Source organism: Ranitomeya imitator, chromosome 1, assembly GCF_032444005.1.
Source record: "Ranitomeya imitator isolate aRanImi1 chromosome 1, aRanImi1.pri, whole genome shotgun sequence".
NCBI classification, from domain to species: domain Eukaryota; kingdom Metazoa; phylum Chordata; class Amphibia; order Anura; family Dendrobatidae; genus Ranitomeya; species Ranitomeya imitator.
Window position 1 is genome coordinate 391172065 of NC_091282.1, and position 20424 is coordinate 391192488.

General features: G+C 43.5%; 1 protein-coding gene across 1 annotated transcript in view; it reads right to left on the reverse strand.

Annotated features, from left to right (window-relative positions):
• The window catches only part of CNTNAP4 (contactin associated protein family member 4), an 820352-nt gene that overhangs the window by 582550 nt on the left and 217378 nt on the right, over positions 1–20424 (reverse strand). The window contains exon 3 of the mRNA XM_069762123.1: positions 10731–10924. Coding sequence (XP_069618224.1) covers positions 10731–10924 — 194 coding nt within the window. The remainder of the gene's footprint in view (positions 1–10730; positions 10925–20424) is intronic.

Here is a 20424-nt window from a genome sequence, read left to right on the forward strand (position 1 = left end):
AGGATGCTTCCAACCTGGAGCATCCATTTGGAAGAGGACTGCTCCAGCACCAACGGATGAGGCATCCACCTCTACTATAAACAGCTTATCAACATCGGGACGATGTAGAATGGGAGCACTAGCAAAATGAGATTTAATTGAGAGAAAGGCCTTGGAGACCTCCTCCGACCACAATTTGGGATTTGCTCCCTTTTTGGTGAGGGCTACCAAGGGAGCTACTAAAGTTGAGAAATATGAAATGAACTGGCAATAGTAGTTAATGAACCCCATAAAGTGCTGCACCGCTTTGAGAGAGTGGGGTTCTTGCCAGTCCATCACAGCCTGTAGTTTGGCAGGATCCATAGCCAACCCCTGGGGGGAGATGATATAACCAAGGAAAGGAAAGGACTCCTGCTCAAACACACATTTCTCCAACTTAGCGTAGAGGAAGTTTGCCCATAGGAGGTCGAAGACTTTGCAAACATCTCTCCGGTGAGAGTCAATATCTGGAGAGTAGATGAGTATATCATCCAGATAGACTACGACCGAAGTGGAGAGCATATCCCAGAAGATATCATTTACAAAGTCTTGGAAGATGGCTGGGGCATTACAGAGGCTGAAGGGCATCACCAGATATTCATAGTGCCCATCCCTGGTGTTAAATGCCGTCTTCCATTCATCCCCCTCACGGATGCGAATAAGGTTGTAAGCACCCCGCAGATTTAATTTGGTGAATACCCTTGCTCCCTGTAGCCTATCGAAGAGCTCAGAAATCAGGGGCAAAGGGTAATTATTCTTAACAGTGATGGCGTTAAGACCCCTGTAATCTATACATGGACGTAGTTCTCCGTTCTTCTTCTGCACGAAAAAGAACCCCGCCCCTGCAGGTGACACTGACTTCCTAATGAACCCTCTAGCCAAATTCTCCTGAATATATTGAGTCATAGCCTCCATCTCCGGGAGGAAGAGAGGATAGACCCGACCCCAGGGAGGCTCTGCTCCAGGCATGAGATCAATAGGACAGTCAGAGGGATGGTGAGGAGGAAGGGTCTCTGCAGCCTTCTTGGAGAGCACATCCGCATAGGACCAATAACACTTGAGGTGAGAAGTTTTCATGCAAAATGTGCTGCCCTGCGTGGTTTGGGGACCCTCAAAGTTCATGTCACATGCTGCAAGATTTGGAGGAGAAGGAAGAAAAGAATGAGGAAGAGGAGGATGGTCATTAGCTGATGGAAGGAGACAGAGACATAAACTTGGTGCACGCAGGGGACAAGGCAGGCAATCAGAGTGAAAATGATGATTATGTTGTTGCTGGTCATAACTAGAGTTGAGCGACTTTTATTTTTTTAGGATCGAGTCAGGTTTCGCGAAACCCGACTGTCTCAAAAGTCGGGTCGGGTGAAATCGGCCGATTATTGCGAAAAGTCGGGAGCCGACTGAAACACGAAACCCAATGCAAGTCAATGGGGAATCAAAGTCGGCAGTGAGTGGAGGACAGGAAAACACCTACAGTGCCCATTTTAATGGCAAAAATATCAATTCGTATTACTGAAGCTTGTCAATCTTAATTTACTTTATAATAATAGTTAGGCATTGAAATCAGGGAGTCATTTGGCTAAAGTTGTGGGGGGGGGGGTAGGGCTGGCCCTAGATTTTCATGGGCCCAGGAAACGCGGAATACGTCACGGCGGTGGAGCAGGGAGAGGTAAGTATTTCAACTTTGCAAGTGCTGTGATCGTGAGCAAGCAGGGGGGGCCCACTAGTTGGCACTGGCACAGGGCCCCTCATAGTATGGCGGTGTGTTTGACGGCGGGCGGTGCCTCCCACTGCTAGAGACACTTTTGTGTACTATGAGGGGCCCTGTGCCAGGGCCAATGAGTATGCCCCCCTACCTGATGAAGGAACCTGCACTTTCATCTGCACATTCCCCTTTGTCCCCGTGTAAGGTGGTATAGTATGCGGGAAGAGGAACCTGACTTTCAGCAGGGTCATATTCTGGCTGTGTAGAGTGCAAGGGGAATGTAGTGGTCTGGGTAAATGTACCAGCACACTCAACTAGCAGTGGCTGGGCAATGGGCAGGATGAGGAGGAAACACATATATAGGCCCAAAATAAAAAAGTAGGCTAAAAGCAGTTCAAAATTGGTAACACGACTAAACAGGCGGCATAGCTTTGTTCAGTGGAGGACAACTGTATTGAGTGGCGCAGACAGACTTAGTAGGCCTAAAATAAAAAAGTAGGCTAAATGCAGTTCAAAATTGGTAACAGGAGTACACAGGTGGCATTGCTTTGTTCAGTGGAGGACAGCTGTATTGAGTGGCACAGACAGACTTAGTAGGCCCAAAATAAAAAAGTAGGCTAAATGCAGTTCAAAATTGGTAACAAGAGTACACAGGCGGCATTGCTTTGCTCAGTGGAGGATGACAACTGTAATGAGTGGCGCAGACAGACTTAGTAGGCCTAAAATAAAAAAGTAGGCTAAATGCAGTTCAAAACTGGTAACAGGAGTACACAGACGGCATTGCTTTGTTTAGTGGAGGAGGACAACTGTAATGAGTGGCTCAGACAGACTTAGTAAGCCTAAAATAAAAAAGTAGGCTAAATGCAGTTCAAAATTGGTAACAGGAGTACACAGGCGGCATTGCTTTGTTCAGTAGAGGACAACTGTATTGAGTGGCGCATACAGACTTAGTAGGCCCAAAATAAAAAAAAGTAGGCTAGATGCAGTTCAAAATTGGTAACAGGAGTACACAAACGGCATTGCTTTGTTCAGTGGAGGAGGACAATTGTAATGAGTTACTCAGACAGACTTAGTAGGTCTAAAATAAAAAAGTAGGCTAAATGCAGTTCAAAATTGGTAACAGGAGTACACAGGTGGCATAGCTTTGTTCAGTGGAGGACAACTGTAAGGAGTGGCTGACACAGTTACTAGGCCCAAATAATTAAGTAGGCTAAATGCAGTTCAAAATTGGTAACAAGAGTACACAGGCGGCATTGCTTTGTTCAGTGGAGGATGACAACTGTAATGAGTGGCGCAGACAGACTTATTAGGCCTAAAATAAAAAAGTAGGCTAAATGCAGTTCAAAATTGGTAACAGGAGTACACAGACGGCATTGCTTTGTTCAGTGGAGGACAACTGCAAGGAGTGGCTGACACAGTTACTAGGCCCAAATAAGTAAGTAGGCTAAATGCAGTTCAAAAATTGGTAACAGGAGTACACAGGCGGCATAGCTTTGTTCAGTGGAGGAGGACAACTGTAATGAGTGGCTCAGACAGACTTAGTAGGCCTAAAATAAAAAGTAGGGTAAATGCAGTTCAAATTGGTAACAGGAGAACACAGGTGGCATAGCTTTGTTCAGTGGAGGACAACTGTATTGAGGGGCGCAGACAGACTTAGTAGGCCCAAAATAAAAAAGTAGGCTAAATGCAGTTCAAAAATTGGTAACAGGAGTACACAGGCGGAATTGCTTTGTTCAGTGGAGGAGGACAACTGTAATGAGTGGCTCAGACAGACTTAGTAGGCCTAAAATAAAAAGTAGGGTAAATGCAGTTCAAATTGGTAACAGGAGAACACAGGTGGCATAGCTTTGTTCAGTGGAGGACAACTGTAAGGAGTGGCTGACACAGTTACTAGGCCCAAATAAGTAAGTAGGCTAAATGCAGTTCAAAATTGGTAACAGGAGTACACAGGCAGCATAGCTTTGTTCAGTGGAGGACAACTGTATTGAGAGGTGCAGACAGACTTAGTAGGCCCAAAATAAAAAAGTAGGCTAAATGCAGTTCAAAATTGGTAACAGGAGTACACAGGCGGCTTTGCTTTCTTCAGCGGAGGATGACAACTGTAATGAGTGGCGCAGACAGACTTAGTAGGCATGAAATAAAAAAGTTAGCTAAATGCAGTTCAAAATTGGTAACAGGAGTACACAGGCGGCATTGCTTTATTCAGTGGAGGACAACTGTGTGGCTGACACAGTTAGTAGGCCCAAATAATAAAGTGGGCTAAATGTCTGCCAAAAAATTGTTCATAAATAAACAGGTGGCATAGCTAGGTACAGGGGTGGGCTCCTCTGCTGAGTAGCAGACAGTGGTAGTTGGCGCAAAGTATTAACTGATCTAAATGGAGGCCAGGGCCCTTGTATATTTTTACTATCATCTATCATTTCAACAAATTTGTATTGGCAGTGCCATTGAAGGATTTAACAGCTCAGACTACACAGTGGTGGAGCAGGGAGAAGTAAGTTTTGCAAGTGGTAGAGCACTGTTCGAGCTCCGGGGGAACACTCTCTCATGTTCGGCGGTACTGGCACAGGGCCCCTCATACTACGACGGTGTGTCTGACATTGGTTGTGCACCACCACCATCAGAGACACTTCATTGTACTATGAGGGACCCTGTGCCAGAGCCGTCGCCCAAGAGTGGGCACACCCACCTGTCCAGGCAAACGGCACTCGCATGGGTGCTTGTGCCAAGTGGTGACCACGGCCCTGTGGGTGGAGTCAGCCCATTTAGGGAGGTATAAAGATGGCCTATGGTGGACATTCAGCAGCTGCAAATGGAGGAATTGGAGCAGTCAGTAATAGGAGGCTAAAAGCAAGACATTTTTCAGACAAGCTACGTGTCAGCAGGGGAAGGTGGGGCAAAATAATTTGAAATCCATGATTGGTTCATTTTAATGAAGGTTAGATCATCAAGATTTCGGGTAGCCAGACGTGTCCTTTTTTCGGTCAGTATTGAACCAGCAGCACTGAAGACTCTTTCTGATAGCACATTAGCAGCTGGGCAAGCGAGCTCCTGTAATGCATATTCTGCCAATTCAGGCCATGTGTCTATTTTAGTTTCCCAGTAATCAAAGGGGAAGGACCTGTGAGGGAGAACATCGATAAGGGAGGAAAAATAGTTCATAACCATACTGGACAAATGCTGTCTCCTGTCACTTTGAATCAATGCAGCAGTACCTGTCATGTCTGCGGTCATTGCTAAATCACTCCACAACCTGGTCATAAAACCCCTCTGTCCAACGCCACTTCGGATTTGTGCACCTCTAAAACCTCTGCCATGTTGCCCCTACAGCTCGTGTGAGAACCATCAGCGCCGCTGTGTGCTGGGAATGCCTGAACCAAATGGTCTACAAGAGTTGCTTGTTTGCTAGCCAATATTTGCTCAAGGTTCTCATGTGGCATGATATTTTGTAATTTTCCTTTATATCATGGATCCAGGAGGCAGGCCAACCAGTAATCGTCATCGGTCATCATTTTGATAATGCGGGGGTCCCTTTTTAGGATACGCAAGGCATACTCAGCCATGTGGGCCAATGTTCCAGGTGTCAATTCACTGCTTGTGCTGGGTTGAGGAGCACTTATTTGCAACATCACTTGTGTCCCACAAAAACCCTGTACCTGACCTTGCAACGCCACCAGTTTCTATTGCCCCCTGCGAAGCATCCTTCTCCCATAAATATTCATCCCCATCATCCTCCTCCTCCTCTTCATCCGCCACCTCGTCCAGGAGAGTTCCCTGAGCAGACAATGGCTGACTGTCATCAAGACTTACCTCTTCCTCGGCTGCAGACGCCTGCTCCTTAATGAGTGTCAAACTTTGCATCAGCAGATGCATTAGTGGGATGCTCATGCTTATGATGGCGTCGTCTGCACTTACCAGCCGTGTTCATTCCTCAAAACACTGAAGGACTTGACAGAGGTCTTGTAGCTTCGACAACTGCACACCAGACAACTCCATGTCTGCCATCCAACTGCCTGCCCGTGTATGTGTCTCCTCCCACAAATAAATTACAGCACGCCTCTGTTCGCATGGCCTCTGAAGCATGTGCAGTTTGGAGTTCCACCTTGTTGCAACATCGATTATTAGGCGGTGCTGGGGAAGATTCAGCGATCGCTGATGGTTCAGCATACGGCTGGAGTGTACGGGCGACTGGCGGATGTGCGAGCAAAGTCTTCGCACCTTCAGGAGCAGGGCTGGTAACCCCCAGATAATTTTTCAGGAAGTACTGCACCACCAGGTTCAAGGTGTGAGCCAGGCAAGGTATGTGTTTCAGTTCTGAAAGGGCTATGGCAGCCATAAAATTCCCTCCGTTATCACTGACTACCTTGCCTGCCTCAAGATGTACACTGCCCAGCCATGACTGAGTTTCTTGCTGCAAGTACTCGGCCAGTACTTCCGCGGTGTGTCTGTTGTTACCCAAACAATTCATTTGTAGCACAGGCTGCGGACGCTTACCACTAGCTGTTCGATAATGGGACACCTCATGTGCAACACTGGCAGCTGCGGATGGAGTGGTCGTGTGACTGCGCTCTGTGGACAAGCTTTCGCTTCTGGAGGAGGAGGAGGAGGGGTGGCGAATGCCTACAGCCAACTGTTTCCTAGACTGTGGGCTAAGCAGAACTGTCCCACCATGGCTGTCCCCTGTGGACCCTGCATCCACCACATTAACCCAGTGATGGACACGTAACGTCCCTGGCCATGCCTACTGGTCCATGCATCTGTTGTGAGGTGCACATTTCTACTGACTGATTGCCTCAGTGCATGGACAATGCGGTCTTTGACATGCTGGTGGAGGGCTGGGATGGCTTTTCTCGAAAAGAAGTGTCGACTGGGTAGGTCATAGCGTGGTACTGCATAGGCCATCAGGGCTTTGAAAGCTTCACTTTCAACCAACCGGTAGGGCATCATCTCTAATGAGATTAGTCTAGCAATGGGGCGTTCAAACCCTGTGTACGCGGATGAGAGGATGAGTACTTTCTTTTCCTAACGAGAGTCTCTTGTAGGGTGAGCTGGACTGGAGAGCTGCATATGGTGGAAATAGCAGGGGTGGTGGTGGACATGGCAGATTGAGAGAGGGTTGGTGATGGTATTATTGATGTTGGCCTACATACAGTGTTTCCTACCAAGAACCTTGTGATTCCCTGACTGCTTTGGCCTTGCGACGATAACTCCATATTTGCTGCTGGTGGTGTCCTAACCGGTGGACTTACAGTGAGGGAAGCAATGTAGCGTTGCTGACTACCTTCATTTTGAGCAGGTGCACCAATGGTACAGGACGTTTGGTAGTTAGTCCAGGCTTGCAAGTGCATGCTGGTTAAATGTTTAAGCATGCACGTTGTATTTAAATTTTGGAGATTCTTCCCTCTGCTAAAGGTCTTTGAGCATTTCTTACAGATAACTTTGCACTGATCATTCGGATCTGGGTTAAAAAATTCCCACACTGCACTCTTCCTACTATGGAATACCTTTTCAGGCATTGCACGCTGCACTACTTTCACCGGATGGCCATGCTGTCCTACAACTGTTTTTGGTTTTGACAAACGTTTTTGGCCAGATATGGGCCTGCCAGATGAAAGCTGTTGCAATGTAGATGGCTGATGCGGATCATCCTCCGCTTCTGAGCTACTGGCAGCGGCACCCTCTTCTCCCAATGGCTGCCAATCTGGGTCAACAACTGGGTCATCTATCACCTCCTCCTCAATGTCATGTGCACCTTCCTCTGTGTCACCATGTAAGGTGCTATAGCGTTCGTGACGGGGCACCATAGTCTCATCAGGGTCAGATTCTGGCTCAGTACACTGCGAGGGCAATGTAGTGATCTGAGTCAATGGAACAGCATAATAATCTAGCTGTGGCTGTGCATCTGTGCACTCCATGTCCGATTCATCTTGTAATGGGCTGTTAACAATTTCCCTCTCTAACCCAGGCACGGTATGTGTAAAAAGCTCCATGGAGTAAACTGTACTGTTGCCTGCCGCATCCTTCACTTTTGGTTTGGGTGAAAGACACAAGGAAGCAACTTGTTCCTGACCAGAAGCATCCAGTGATGACTCGTTGCTTTTATATTTCGAACTTTCTGAAGAGGAGGCGAAAGAGCTAGAGGCTGAGTCAGCAAGGAAAGCCAAAACTTTTTCCTGCTGCTCCGGCTTTAAAAACTGTTTTCCTACTCCCAGATAAGGGAGCCTTTGAGGCCTTCTGTAGCCAGACGCTGATGCTGGCTCAACACCTCGAGCCTTTTGTGCTATTTTGCTTTTCCCACTACCACCAGATGCTCCACCACCACCAAGACCATCAGTACCAGCTGGCAACGACCGCCCACGGCCTCTTCCACCAGACTTCCTAATTTTTGGGAAAATCTAACCAAAATAACAAACGTTATATGGTACTGTAAAACAAGGTAGAAGGTGTATATAAACTTGTTGAGAATTTAAATCTCCCTTTTTTGGGGGGGGGGGGACTGCACCAAAACTCAGGCCCAGTGTATTACATTACACAATGTAAGTGGCAGAACGTGGCTGGAAGATATACGACAAACTAACAGAACTGATGTAGATCCACTTTGTGCCAATTTTAATCTCCCTTTTTTGGGGGGGAGACTGCACCAAAGCTCAGGCCCAGTGTATTACACTACACAATGTAAGTGGCAGAACATGGCTGGAAGATATACAACAAACTAACAGAACTGACGTAGATCCACTTAGTGCCAATTTAAATCTCCCTTTTTTTGGGGGGGAGACTGCACCAAAACTCAGGCCCAGTGTATTACACTACACAATGTAAGTGGCAGAACGTGGCTGGAAGATATACGAAAAAATTCAAGGACTGTAGTACAATATCAATCTCCCTAAAATGATCTCAGGACAAGTATGGCAGCAATATAAAGGACTGCTGCACACAAAAGTGTGGACAAATAAACAAGATAACTGTGCAGAAAGGAGCAACAGGATTTTTGCTTTTAAAAAAGCAGTTGGTTTGCACAGCAGCGTACAAACAGCAATGCAGCTATCAGGGAGCCTTATAAGGCAGCCTAATAAGCTACAGAGCTGATGCACAAAAATATAAACTCCACTGTCACTGCAAAGAAAAGGTGGTGTTGGACAGTGGAAATCGCTACAACACAAGCAGTTTCGGGGCTTAATCTTCCCTCCCTAACTATATCCCTTCTTCTGATGCAGCTGCAGCAACCTCTCCCTATGCTACGATCGGCAGAAGTAAGATGGCGGTCGGTCGGCGTGCACGCCCCTTTATAGCCCTTGTGATGCAACAGAAAGCAAGACAATCACTGTCATGCCCTTCTCTAAGATGGTGGGGACCGAGACCTATGTCATCACGCTGCCCACACTCTGCGTCCTACTTCATTGGCTGAAAAATGGCACTGAAAATGTCATACGAAACTCGACTTTGGCGCGAAGATCGCCGACCTCATGGCCGATCCCACACTAGGATCGGGTTGGTTTTCACGAAACCTGACTTTGCCGAAAGTCGGCGATTTTTGAGTTTGTCCAATCCATTTCGCTCAACCCTAGTCATAACAACCAACCATTGCAGCAGGATGAAGATAATGAAAGGCTGTCATTTGGGAAGGACAGACATATTAGTAAAATGAAGCAAAGTGATGAGCGTTGGAAAACCACACCTTTGAATGCTTACAATACAAACAAAGAGGAACAATTTTTTACAATTTCCAGATTCTAAATGGGTTTATGACCAAGAAAAGTTCAGTGACCTCTTCAGCAAAGCTTTTGTTATGTAAACACCTTCCGCTCACATTACAGATGGGCAAACTTCTCTGCAATCTACACAGACATAATGTTCCTGTTCACTGACAGATGAAGTCAATGATTAAATCCGTCATACCATCTATCTGCCTTCCCCACTGATCAATGACTATCCTCTACACTGTGCTGTGTACAGTGCCAATGGACCACACACAACTGGCCATCTGCTTGCTATCCATTATCTGCTCAATACTGTTGTACGCACGGGACTACTGTTGCTTGCTCCAATCTGTCATATATTTCGCACTGTCAGTCATAACTCTCTACAGTGTTGCCCCTGCCACAGCCACTGCACATCCACGCAAATCTCCTTGCTTCCACTATATTTCTATCAGGATCCTGTCAGCGCAGGTGAATCTGCCACGGCTGAGCAGGGTGACTCACCCACCCTGCAGGAGAGCCCGGGGTCAGATGCCGCAGGGAAAGCTCAGGCAGATGGGACCTGAGCAGCGTGATGAAAGGGGACGCTGAGAATAGCGGGAAGCAGAAGGACCTGCAATCATGTGGCCATAGGGGCGGGGCTTAGCATCCTGCTGCTGGAGATGAGTGCAGGATGCTACAGGGACCCTGGAGAAGAGGATAGAGGGACTCAGGTTGGAAAAACAGGGGTCATACATAGAGAGGGCAGCACGGTACAGGAGGGGCGAGCAGAGAATAGTCAGAACGTAGGCAAGGAATCATACACGGAGATAGCAGTGCAGAGAGGGACAAGCAGAACTTTTAACGGGGACAGAACCAGATCAGAACCAGGCAAGCATAAAGTAGTACAGGCACAAGGCACAGGCACAAGAGGATCACAAACACTCGGCCAAGGGTCAAAGTATAAGTGACGAGGGATGACCCTCGTATTGTTTTGTTTTGTTTGAATGCAGATTGCACATTTTCTGTTAGTACAATAAACCTCATTTCAAGTCAGAAACATTACTGTGTCCAACAGTTGTTAGATATATGAAACTGAAATAGCTGTTGCAAAAGAAACAATTTTTATAAAACATTAAGCTTAAGATTAATAGGGGTGCCCAAACTGTTTCATATAACTGTATATAATACAAAATAGATCATCTATTAATTGCGTCTGCTCCTTTAAAGGTAAGCATGAAGAATATTACATCATTATATTGCAATACAATTTATGCTAATAAAACTTTGAAAATATTGATGTAGTTACTCATTTTATTGTTAAAAAATCTTACCCAAATGCCTTCCTCTTGATGAAACTGCTTCCAGTTCCTCCCAGTGTCGCTATACAATAGTAGATAGCTTGTTACCCAGTCTGAACTTCCATATTTGCCTTGTGTGGCAATTCGAGTAATTTCTGTCCTTTCTCCTAAGTCAATTTGAAGCCATTGGTACTTATTAGATATATGAGGAGACCAGCCACCTGCTCCTGCAAAAAGTGAATAAATAACACTCATGAAATGATCAGAGTTCAAGGTTTCTTATATTGTCCAAAACAAATGTAGTTAACTATTAATTATTGCCACACAAACACAGTACATTAATAGATAGATCTTGGAATAATAATATATTCTGCAAATGGATGTGTTAAAAAATGTTCCTGTGTTGAGATAATCTTAGAAATGTGTCCCTGCTGTGTTCTGTGAGGTAAAACATTTTTTTTCTGTTAGGGAAAACATTGTTTTTAAACAAGCAGAAACATGTTTACTTCATGAAAATATATATGATTATCTCTGCACAGCAATAAAATATACTTTGCTTGTGGGGCAACCCCTTTAACCCTTTCACCCCAAAGCCTATTTTCACCTTCTTGACCGGGCCAAATTTCACAATTCTGACCACTGTCACAGTATGAGGTAATAACTCTTGAAAGCTTCAATAGATCCCACTTATTCTGAGACTGATTTCTTATGACATGTTGTACATTTTGATAGTGGTAACATTTCTTTCATAAGACTTGCGTTTATTTGTGAAAAAAAAACAAATTTGGTGAAAATTTTGAAAATTTAGCAATTTTCAAAATTTACATTTTGAAGACTTAAATCAGAGAGACATATCGCACAAAATAGTTAATAAATAACATTTCCAACATGTCTAATTTTCATGAGCACAATTTTTTTTAACTTTTTTTGTTAGGAAGCTATAAGGGTTAAAATTGACCAGTGATTTCTCATTTTTAAAACAAAATTTGCCAAACTATTTCTTTTTAGGGATCACCTCACATTTTAAGTGACTTTGAGGGGCCTATATGACAGAAAATATCCAAAAGTGACACCATTCTAAAAACTGCACCCTTCAAGGTACTCAAAACCACATTCAAGAGGTGTAGTAACTAGTGATGAGAGAGTATACTTGTTGCCTGGGTTTTCCCGAGCACGCTCGGGTGATCTCCGAGTATTTGTTAGTGTTCGGAGATTAAGTTTTCATCACTGCAGCGGAATGATTTACAGCTATTAGCCAGGCTGAGTACATGTGGGGGTTGCCTGGTTGCTAGGGAATCCCCACATGTAATCAAGTTGGCTAATAGATGTAAATCATTCAGCTGCCGCAATGAAAGCTTAATCTCTGAACACTAACAAATACTCGGAGATCACCTGAGGAATGAGTACACTCGCTCATCACTAGTAGTAACCCTTCACGTGCTTCACAGGAATTTTGTGAATGTGGAAGGAAAAAATAAACTTTTACTTTTCTTTCACAAAAATTTTCTTTTAGACCTAATTTGTTTTTACTTTTGTAAGGTAACAGGAGAAAATGGACCATACTATTTGCTGTGCAATGCCTCCTGATCATGCTGATACCCCATATATGGGTTAAATCTACTGTTTGGGCACACGGCAGGGCTCAGAAGGGAAGGAGCGCCATTTCACTTTAGAATGTAAAATTTGCTGTCATAATTAGTGGATACCATGTCATGTTTGGAGAGCCCCTGATGTGCCTAAACAGTGGACACACCCAACAAGTGACACCAATTTGGAAACTAGACCCCTTATGGAATTTATCTAGATGTGTTTTAAGCACCTGAAGCCACTGGTGCTTCACAGAAGATTATAACATAGAACTGTGAAAATAAAAAAATCACATTTTTCCCAGATAAATCTTTTCTAGCTCTAAATTTTGCATTTTTATAAGGGTAACAGAAATTGCTTCATATAATTTGTGGTGCAATTTCTCCTGAGTACCCTGATTTTCCCATATGTGGGGTAATACTACTGTTATGGCGCATGGCAGTGCTTGAAAGGGAACGAGCACATTTGACTTTTTGAATGCAAAATTTGATGGCCGTGTCGCATTTGGAGAGCTCCTGATGTGCCTAAACAGTGAAAATACCCCACAAATGACACCATTTTGGAAACTAGACCTCTTTGAGAACTTATCTACACGTGTATTGAGCACCTTGATCTCCCAGGTGCTTCACAGAAGTTTATAACATTAAGCCGTGAAAATAAAAAAATCACGTTTCCCACAAAAATCTTTTTAGCTACAAATTTTGTATTTTCACAAGGGTAAAAGGAGAAAATGTATCCGAAAGTGTGTTGTGCAATTTTTGCTGAGTTCACAGTGCAAAGCTCAGAAGGGAAGTAAAGCCATATTACAGTGCAGATTATTTAAGGATGTCATGTTACATTGACAGAGCACCTGAGGTGCCAGAACAGCAGAACCCCCCATATGTAACCCCATTTTACCAATTAAACTTCTGAATGAATTCATCTAGGGGTGTAGTTATTATATTGACACCTCAGGTGTGTCACAGACTTTTATACCATTGGGCAGTGAAGAAAAAATAGTTTACTTTTTTACCACCAAGATTGTGTGTTGGCCCCAAATTTTACATTTTAGCACTGGGAATGGGTAAAAATGACACCAATATGTGTCCCACAATTTCTTCTGAATGTAGAAATACCCCATATGTGGCTGTGTTGTACAACTTTGCCAAACGGAGAGACCAGGGAGGGACGTAGCACTATTTGTTTCCTGGAGTGCAGATTTTAAAAGAATAGCTTGCAAACTCCATATACAGAGCTCCTAAGTGCTAAGAAAGCATAATTCCCCTCATGTGACCCCACTTTGGAAATTATAGCCCTTTGGGAATTTATCTACAGCTGTAGTGATGATTATGTCTGCATGGGTGCTTTCCAGAAACAAGCAGCAGTGGAAGTTGCTGTGTGAAAATTGCAAACTGCCGTTGTAGTGACCAGTACATTATACCCAGCTCATGCTTCTAGAGACACGCACCTGTAAATTAGGAGGGCTCTAATCACTGCAGAAATAGCAAACAAGTGGGTGCTAAATGTGGTTTAGGTACATTTGGGCTCAAAAGGGAGGGGGCATTTGGATTTGGGAGTGGAGAATTTGCTGAATTTCTTTTGGGGAACGAGGAGCCATTTAGCTTTGCTAGAGGTTTTGTGCTACTAGTAACATGGAAGCCCCCTATATTCCCATGAACTGATGACAGATCTGAGTGGGGACTTTCTTTTATTGTGGATTGAGCTGAAGATTTTATTGGGAACATTTTACATAATGTTTGGGATCACATATATTCAGCACTCTACGCTGAGTACTTACATTGGGGTTTTCATCTAAATCTCTGTGTAATGTGACAGATGAAACCCCCGAGGGACCATTCACTACAATGACAGGACTCTGTCTGGCCTCTGTTCAGTGGTGTCCTTTTCAGAAGTGCACAAAACTGTAGTCAATGGCACTTTTATGCGATCTTAAAAAGATGGACACCGCCGGATCACAGGTCCTATGGCGTCCACAGTACCTCCATCTGCCTCATAATAGGGAATCTTCTACTGTTTGAATCACATATTTCAGACATTTACACAGAAACCCCGGTGTAAGCGCCCAGAGTAGAGTGCAGAGCGCAGGATAAATGTGTGTCAAGCCTTACTGCAATCTTTTGGGAGGCAGAATTAAAAAATCAACAGCATGTGAAGAATTGGTTTTATTCATTTTTTACACCATTCCTCATGCGGTATGAGTGATTAAGTGACTTTATTCTTTGGGTTGGTGCGATATCAGCAATACCAGATTTACATAGAGTTTTTATGTTTGGCTGCTGTAACACACTAAAAGAGGCTTTTTATTGTGAAAACTAGTTTTTGCATGACCATATTTTGAGAGCTATCATTTTTCCATATTTCGGCTGACAGTGTCATGTTAGGGCTTGTTTTTTGCGGGATGAGCTGATATTTTAATTGGTTCTATTGTCGGGCACATAACATTTTTTGATCGCTTTCTATTTTGATTTTTGGGAGACAGAATAAACAAAAACCAGCAATACAGGAATTATTATTATTTTTTTTTTGCTTTACCATTCTGAGTATAGTATAATTGGTAAGGCAGCTTTATTCTTCAGGTCAGTATAATTACAGCGATACCTCATTTATATAGTTTTTTTTATGTTTTGGCGCTTTTACAAAATAAAAAATATTGTATAGAAAAAAATTATTATTTTTGCATCGCTTTATTCTGAGAGCTTTAACTTTTTTATTTTTCTTCTGATGGAGCTGTCTGGCAGCTTCTCTTTTGCTGGACAAGAAAATGTTATCAGAGGTACTATTGTTATTTACAACCGTCTTTTTTATTGTGTTTTATTGCAACTTTTGTTCAGCGGTATTATGTTAAAGCATTGTTTTTTGCTTCATTTTGTATTAAATTTTTTACGGTGTTCACTGAAGAGGTTAACTAGTGGGACAGTTTACCTGTAATCGGTGCTAGCACTGATCATTAGGGTTGCTGCGTGGTGTCAGCTCTTTGCCCTGTCAGGTGCATGGACCTTTTGCTGACCCAGGTTATTATGCTCTCTTATTGGCACACACCATTGGTATCATAATGTGCTTCATATAGGCACTAGTGATGAGCGAGTGTGCTAGTTACTCGAGTTTCTCCGAGCAAGCTCGGGTGGTCTCCGAGTATTTTGGCGTGCTCAGAGATTTAGTTTATGTTGATGCAGCTGCATGATTTGAGGATGCTAGACAGCTTGAATACATGTGGGAATTCCATAACATACAGGCAATCCCCACATGTATTCAAGCTGTCTAGCAGTCGCAAATCATGCAGCTGTGTCGACATAAACTAAATCTCCGAACACGCCGAAATACTCAGGGACCTCCAGAGCTTGCTCGGAGAAACTCGAGTAATTAGCACACTTGCTCATCACTAATATGCACCTTCTATTCTGCATCTCTGTTTTCCCTAGCAGACTTGGTTCATCAGCACCGCATGGGTTTGCTCACAATTAACTTGTTTATCAGTCCATCTTGTGTTTATTATGGTCCTAAATGGCTGATATTTTTGTATATAACCTGTATTAGTTATCTCTTTGCTGCTTACTACATCCATTTTACTTTGTTAGAATATCAGTGAAGAGGAAGTGTATTGTGTAATGGAATATAAGTCACATTGCTCATCTCAGAGCTTCTGACAATAACAAAAGCTTAAGTCAGTGATGTGTTGAGTATACCTTCTCTGCCACAATCACACTTAAAGCATGGTACAGTACTTAAAATGTCCTTTTTAAAAGTCTATCTTTAAAGACTAGCCACTTTTGTAGATATCTTTCTTATAAAATAAAGTATACTTTTTCCTATCTAGCTGTAAAGTTTAGTTTGAGAGGAGAATCAAACTGGACGTCAGAGAAGGATGGGGCTGCACTCACTTCCCCGTAGTGTCTATTGCCCCTCCTGGAGCAGAACAACATCAGGGGTCAGCACTGCAATTACTTAATACAGCTTCTTGCAATGCCATTCTTTGAAGATGTCCTGGATCCAAGGTTGTAAAATCTGCTGGAGAGGTGAGTGCAGGACCCGAACTCTGCTACTGTTACAGCTTCTAACTGTGAAAAAATACATTTTACATCATCAGATGCTGCATCATAGACACCTTGAGTAGCAACTATGAGTAAGGGACAATTCAAAGCATTTCACACCCCACTAGTTCAATGGTGGAAGTGGCAGCAATGGACCACTATAACTGGAATATTTGATGATTAGGGATACGGGAGAACTAAATGCTTGGATGCTCGTTGCTCGAACAGAGCAATTCTTAATCATCAGATGCTCATTTCAATTTACAAGTATAAGGGGAGTCAATGGGAAATCTGAGCAATTTTTCTGCAGACCCTACAAAGTGGTCTGTGGGGCAATTAAAATTGTTGAAATGGGTGGAAAAAATGCTGAATGTAATAATATCATGGAAAAGACCTCTGGAAGCATCTCTGACTCTCGGATCACTGCAGAGAGTAATAATGTCACAATTTTACCCCAAAATAAGGACTAACAAAACATTCTAAATCTATGAGAAATTTGAGTTTACAGGAAAAAGTGTTAATAAACATTCTTTCCTGTATAATGGCTTGTATAAAAAGCTAGATTTTAAAAAGATTTAAAAAAAATAATTTAACTAAACCAAAATTGAAATCTTCATTAAAAATTTGAAAGTTCAGTGTAATTTATGAAGGAAGCAAGAACTGCCAAAACTTTGATGGGAGAGAGAGTTAGATACACCTTTTATTAGACTTATAGGAGGGCCTCATGCACATTTTGCTCAAAGTTTCATGTAGTAGTACCCCTAGACTCATAAAGACTATGTGCTAAGATCAAAGGCTGTGTCAAGACTTAGAAGCAGGGTCATCCATACACCCTTGAAAGCACCAATTGTAATACCTCATTCAAATATTGTAAAAAATTGTAGTTCTGGTACCCCCTCACTCTTAAAAGCTTTGCAGACAGTGCAAAGCCTGACAAAAATTACAAGCAGGGTCATCCATACACCCTTCAAGGCACCAACTGAAGGTAGAATCCTATTCAAATATTGTGAACAAAGTGTAGTTGTGGTACTGTCACACTCATAAAAGGTCTGTACACAGTGCTAGGCCAGCCTAAAATTACAAGTAGGGTCATCTATACACCCTTCAAAGCACCAACAGAAGTACTTCATTCAATAATTGTGAACAAAGTGTAGTTCTGTTACTTCTATACTCATAAAAGCTCTGCACATAGTGGAACAATTGAAAAAAATTATAAGAAGATCATCTATACACCCCTGAAGGCATCAACTGGAGTGCCTCCTAACAAAATTAAGAAAGTGTCATTCGGGAACTTATGCACTCTCCATGGCGCTGCACACACTACAAAGCCAATTACAAGAGGGTCATCCATAAACCCTTAAAGGCAAAAACTGGAGGGCCTCTTTCAAATATTGAAGATTAAAAACACATTTTGTGCTGCTGTCATCTGATTGTGTGGGCACGCTTGGAAAAGTCTTGGAGATGGGAGTAGGGGGTTCTGATAATTGAGGGTGTTAGCCTCAGGTCATTAGCAGAACGGAGGGCACGGGGTAGGGTGGTAGATGAGACGAGGGAGGAGATGTAGCTTGGTGCTAGTCCATGGAGTGCTTTGTGGGTGAGGGTAATAAGTTTATACTGAATTCTGGAATGGATTGGTAACCAGTGTAATGACTGGCACAATGTAGAGGCAACAGTGTAAAAACTGATGAGGAGTATGATCCTGGCTGCAGCATTGAAGACAAATTGAAGAGGAGAGAGTTTGGTAAGAAGGAGACCGATTAGTAAAGAGTTGCAATAGTCCAGATGAGAATGAGTAAGAGAAACAGTAACAGTTTTTGCAGAGTCGAAAGTAAGAAAGGATCGAATTCTAGAAATGTTTTTGAGGTGCAGATAACAAGAACGAGACAGTGTTAGGATGTAGGGGTGAATGAAAGCTCTGAATGAGTATGACCCCAAGACAGTGGGCATGTTGCTGAGGAGTAATCGTAGAACCACACATGGAAATGGCAATGTCGGGCACAGGTAGGTTAGTAGAGGGAGGAACCACAAGGAGTTCAGTTTTTGACAAGTTCAGTTTCAGATAGAGGGAGGACATGATGTTGGAGACAGCGGTAAAACAATCACTGGTGTTTTCTAAAAAGCCAAAGAGGAAGTGTATAATTGTGTGTCATCAGCATAGAGATGGCACTGGAAATCAAATCTACTGATTGTTTGTCCAATAGGGACAGTATGCAAAGAGAAAAGGAGGGGGCCTAGCATTGATCCTTGAGGAACCCAACAGTAAGGGGAAGATGAGAGGAGGAGGACTCAGCAAAAGATACAGTGAAGGAGTGGTCAGAGAGATAGGAGGAGAACCAGGAGAAAATGGAGTCACTGAGGCCAATGGCTTGGAGGATAGGGGGAGCTGATTATCCACAGTGTTGAATGCTGCAGAGAGATCCAGGAGAATTAGCATGGAGTAGTGACCATTAGATTTAGCTGTTAGTAGATCATTAGAGACTTTAGTGAGGGCAGATTTAGTAGAGTGGAAAGAGTGGAAACTGGATTGAAGAGGGTCGAGAAGAGAGTTATCTGAGAGATAGCGGATAAGATGGGAGTGGACCAGGCGTTCCAGGAGTTTAGAGATGAAGGGAAGAATAGAGATAGAGAGAGGTCTACAGTTAATGGCACAGTTTTGGTCGAGAGATGGTTTTTAAGTAATGGATGTATTATGACATGCTTAAATGAGGGAAAGATGCCAGAAGAGAGAGGCTGAATATTTTTGCTAGGTGAGTGGTGACAGCAGGGGAAAAGAACTGGAGGAGATGTGATGGAAGAGGGTCACTGGTGCAAGTAGTGGGGCGGGAAGGTGCAAGGAGCCTGATCATTTCTTCTTTAGTGACTGGTTCAAAACCATAGAGTGAGCTACATGCAGTAGGGGAGGGAGGAGGGAGGACAGTGGATGGTATGAGGTGATTGGGAGAAAATTTCTTGTCCGATATGGACAATTTTTTCCTTGAAGTAATTGGCCAGATTGTCAGCGAGGAGATCCATGGTTGGGGCCTGCAATCTTGGGTTGAGCAGTGTCAAAGACACGTTTTGGGTTATTGGATAGTGAGGTGATGAGGGTGTTGAAATAGGTTTATTTGGAGAGGTGAAGGGCAGTGTTGTATGTTTTAAGCATGAAATCTTCGGATAGATTGGATTTTCTCCACAAACGTTCGGCACACCTGTAGCACCGCTGTAGGAAACGTGTTTGCAGTGTGTGCAGGGACTGTTGCTGTCTGTTCTAAATTGTTCTATGTATAGGAGGTGCGATTTCATCCAGGGAACTTTGCAGTGTTTCACTGTAATGCTTCAGTGCAGGATCAGGATATGAGAGGGAGGAGATAGGGGCCAATGATGACTGCAAGTTCTTAGTAAGTTTCTGGGTGTTAATGGCCTGTATATTTCTAATAGTGTGGAAAGTGGGGGAGACCAGAGTGGGATGGCAGTTCTTGATAAATAATGAAAGATGGTTGTGGTCAGAGAGGGGGCGAAGAGAGTTTGTAAAATCATACACTGAGCAAAGTCAGGAGCAGATGAAGTTGAGGAAGAATCCGTTTTTCTGCGTAGGAGAGTTAGTAAGCTGCGAAAGGAAGAAAGATGAGGTTAGAGATAAAAGGTGAGTAGCAGATAGGGGAGGGGAAAAGAAATAGGGATGTTGAAGTCTCCCATGATGAGGGTGGGGATGTCAAAGGAGAGAAAATGTGGGAGCCAGGTGGCAAAGTGAACCAGGAACTGATGAGAGGGGCCCGGAGGATGATACACCACCACCACTCACATGGAGAAGGGGATGTAGAGTTTGACAGCATGGACCTCAAAATAAGGGAAGACAAGTGAGGGTACTTGAGGAATACCCTGAGAGGTACATTTGGGTGATAGGAGCAGACCAATGCCTCCACCTGCTCTGTTATCTGATCTTGGGGTTTGAGAGAAGTGTAGTCCACATATGAGAGAGCAGCAGCGGTGGTGTCTGACTGCTGCATCCAGGTTACAGTAAGAGCCAAAAGGTTAAGAGAATCAGAAAGGAAGAATCATGGATAAAGGAGAGTTTTGTCAGGAGCCCTGCTGCAGACTTACAGCAGGAGTCTGCGTGTGTTACAGAAGGACAT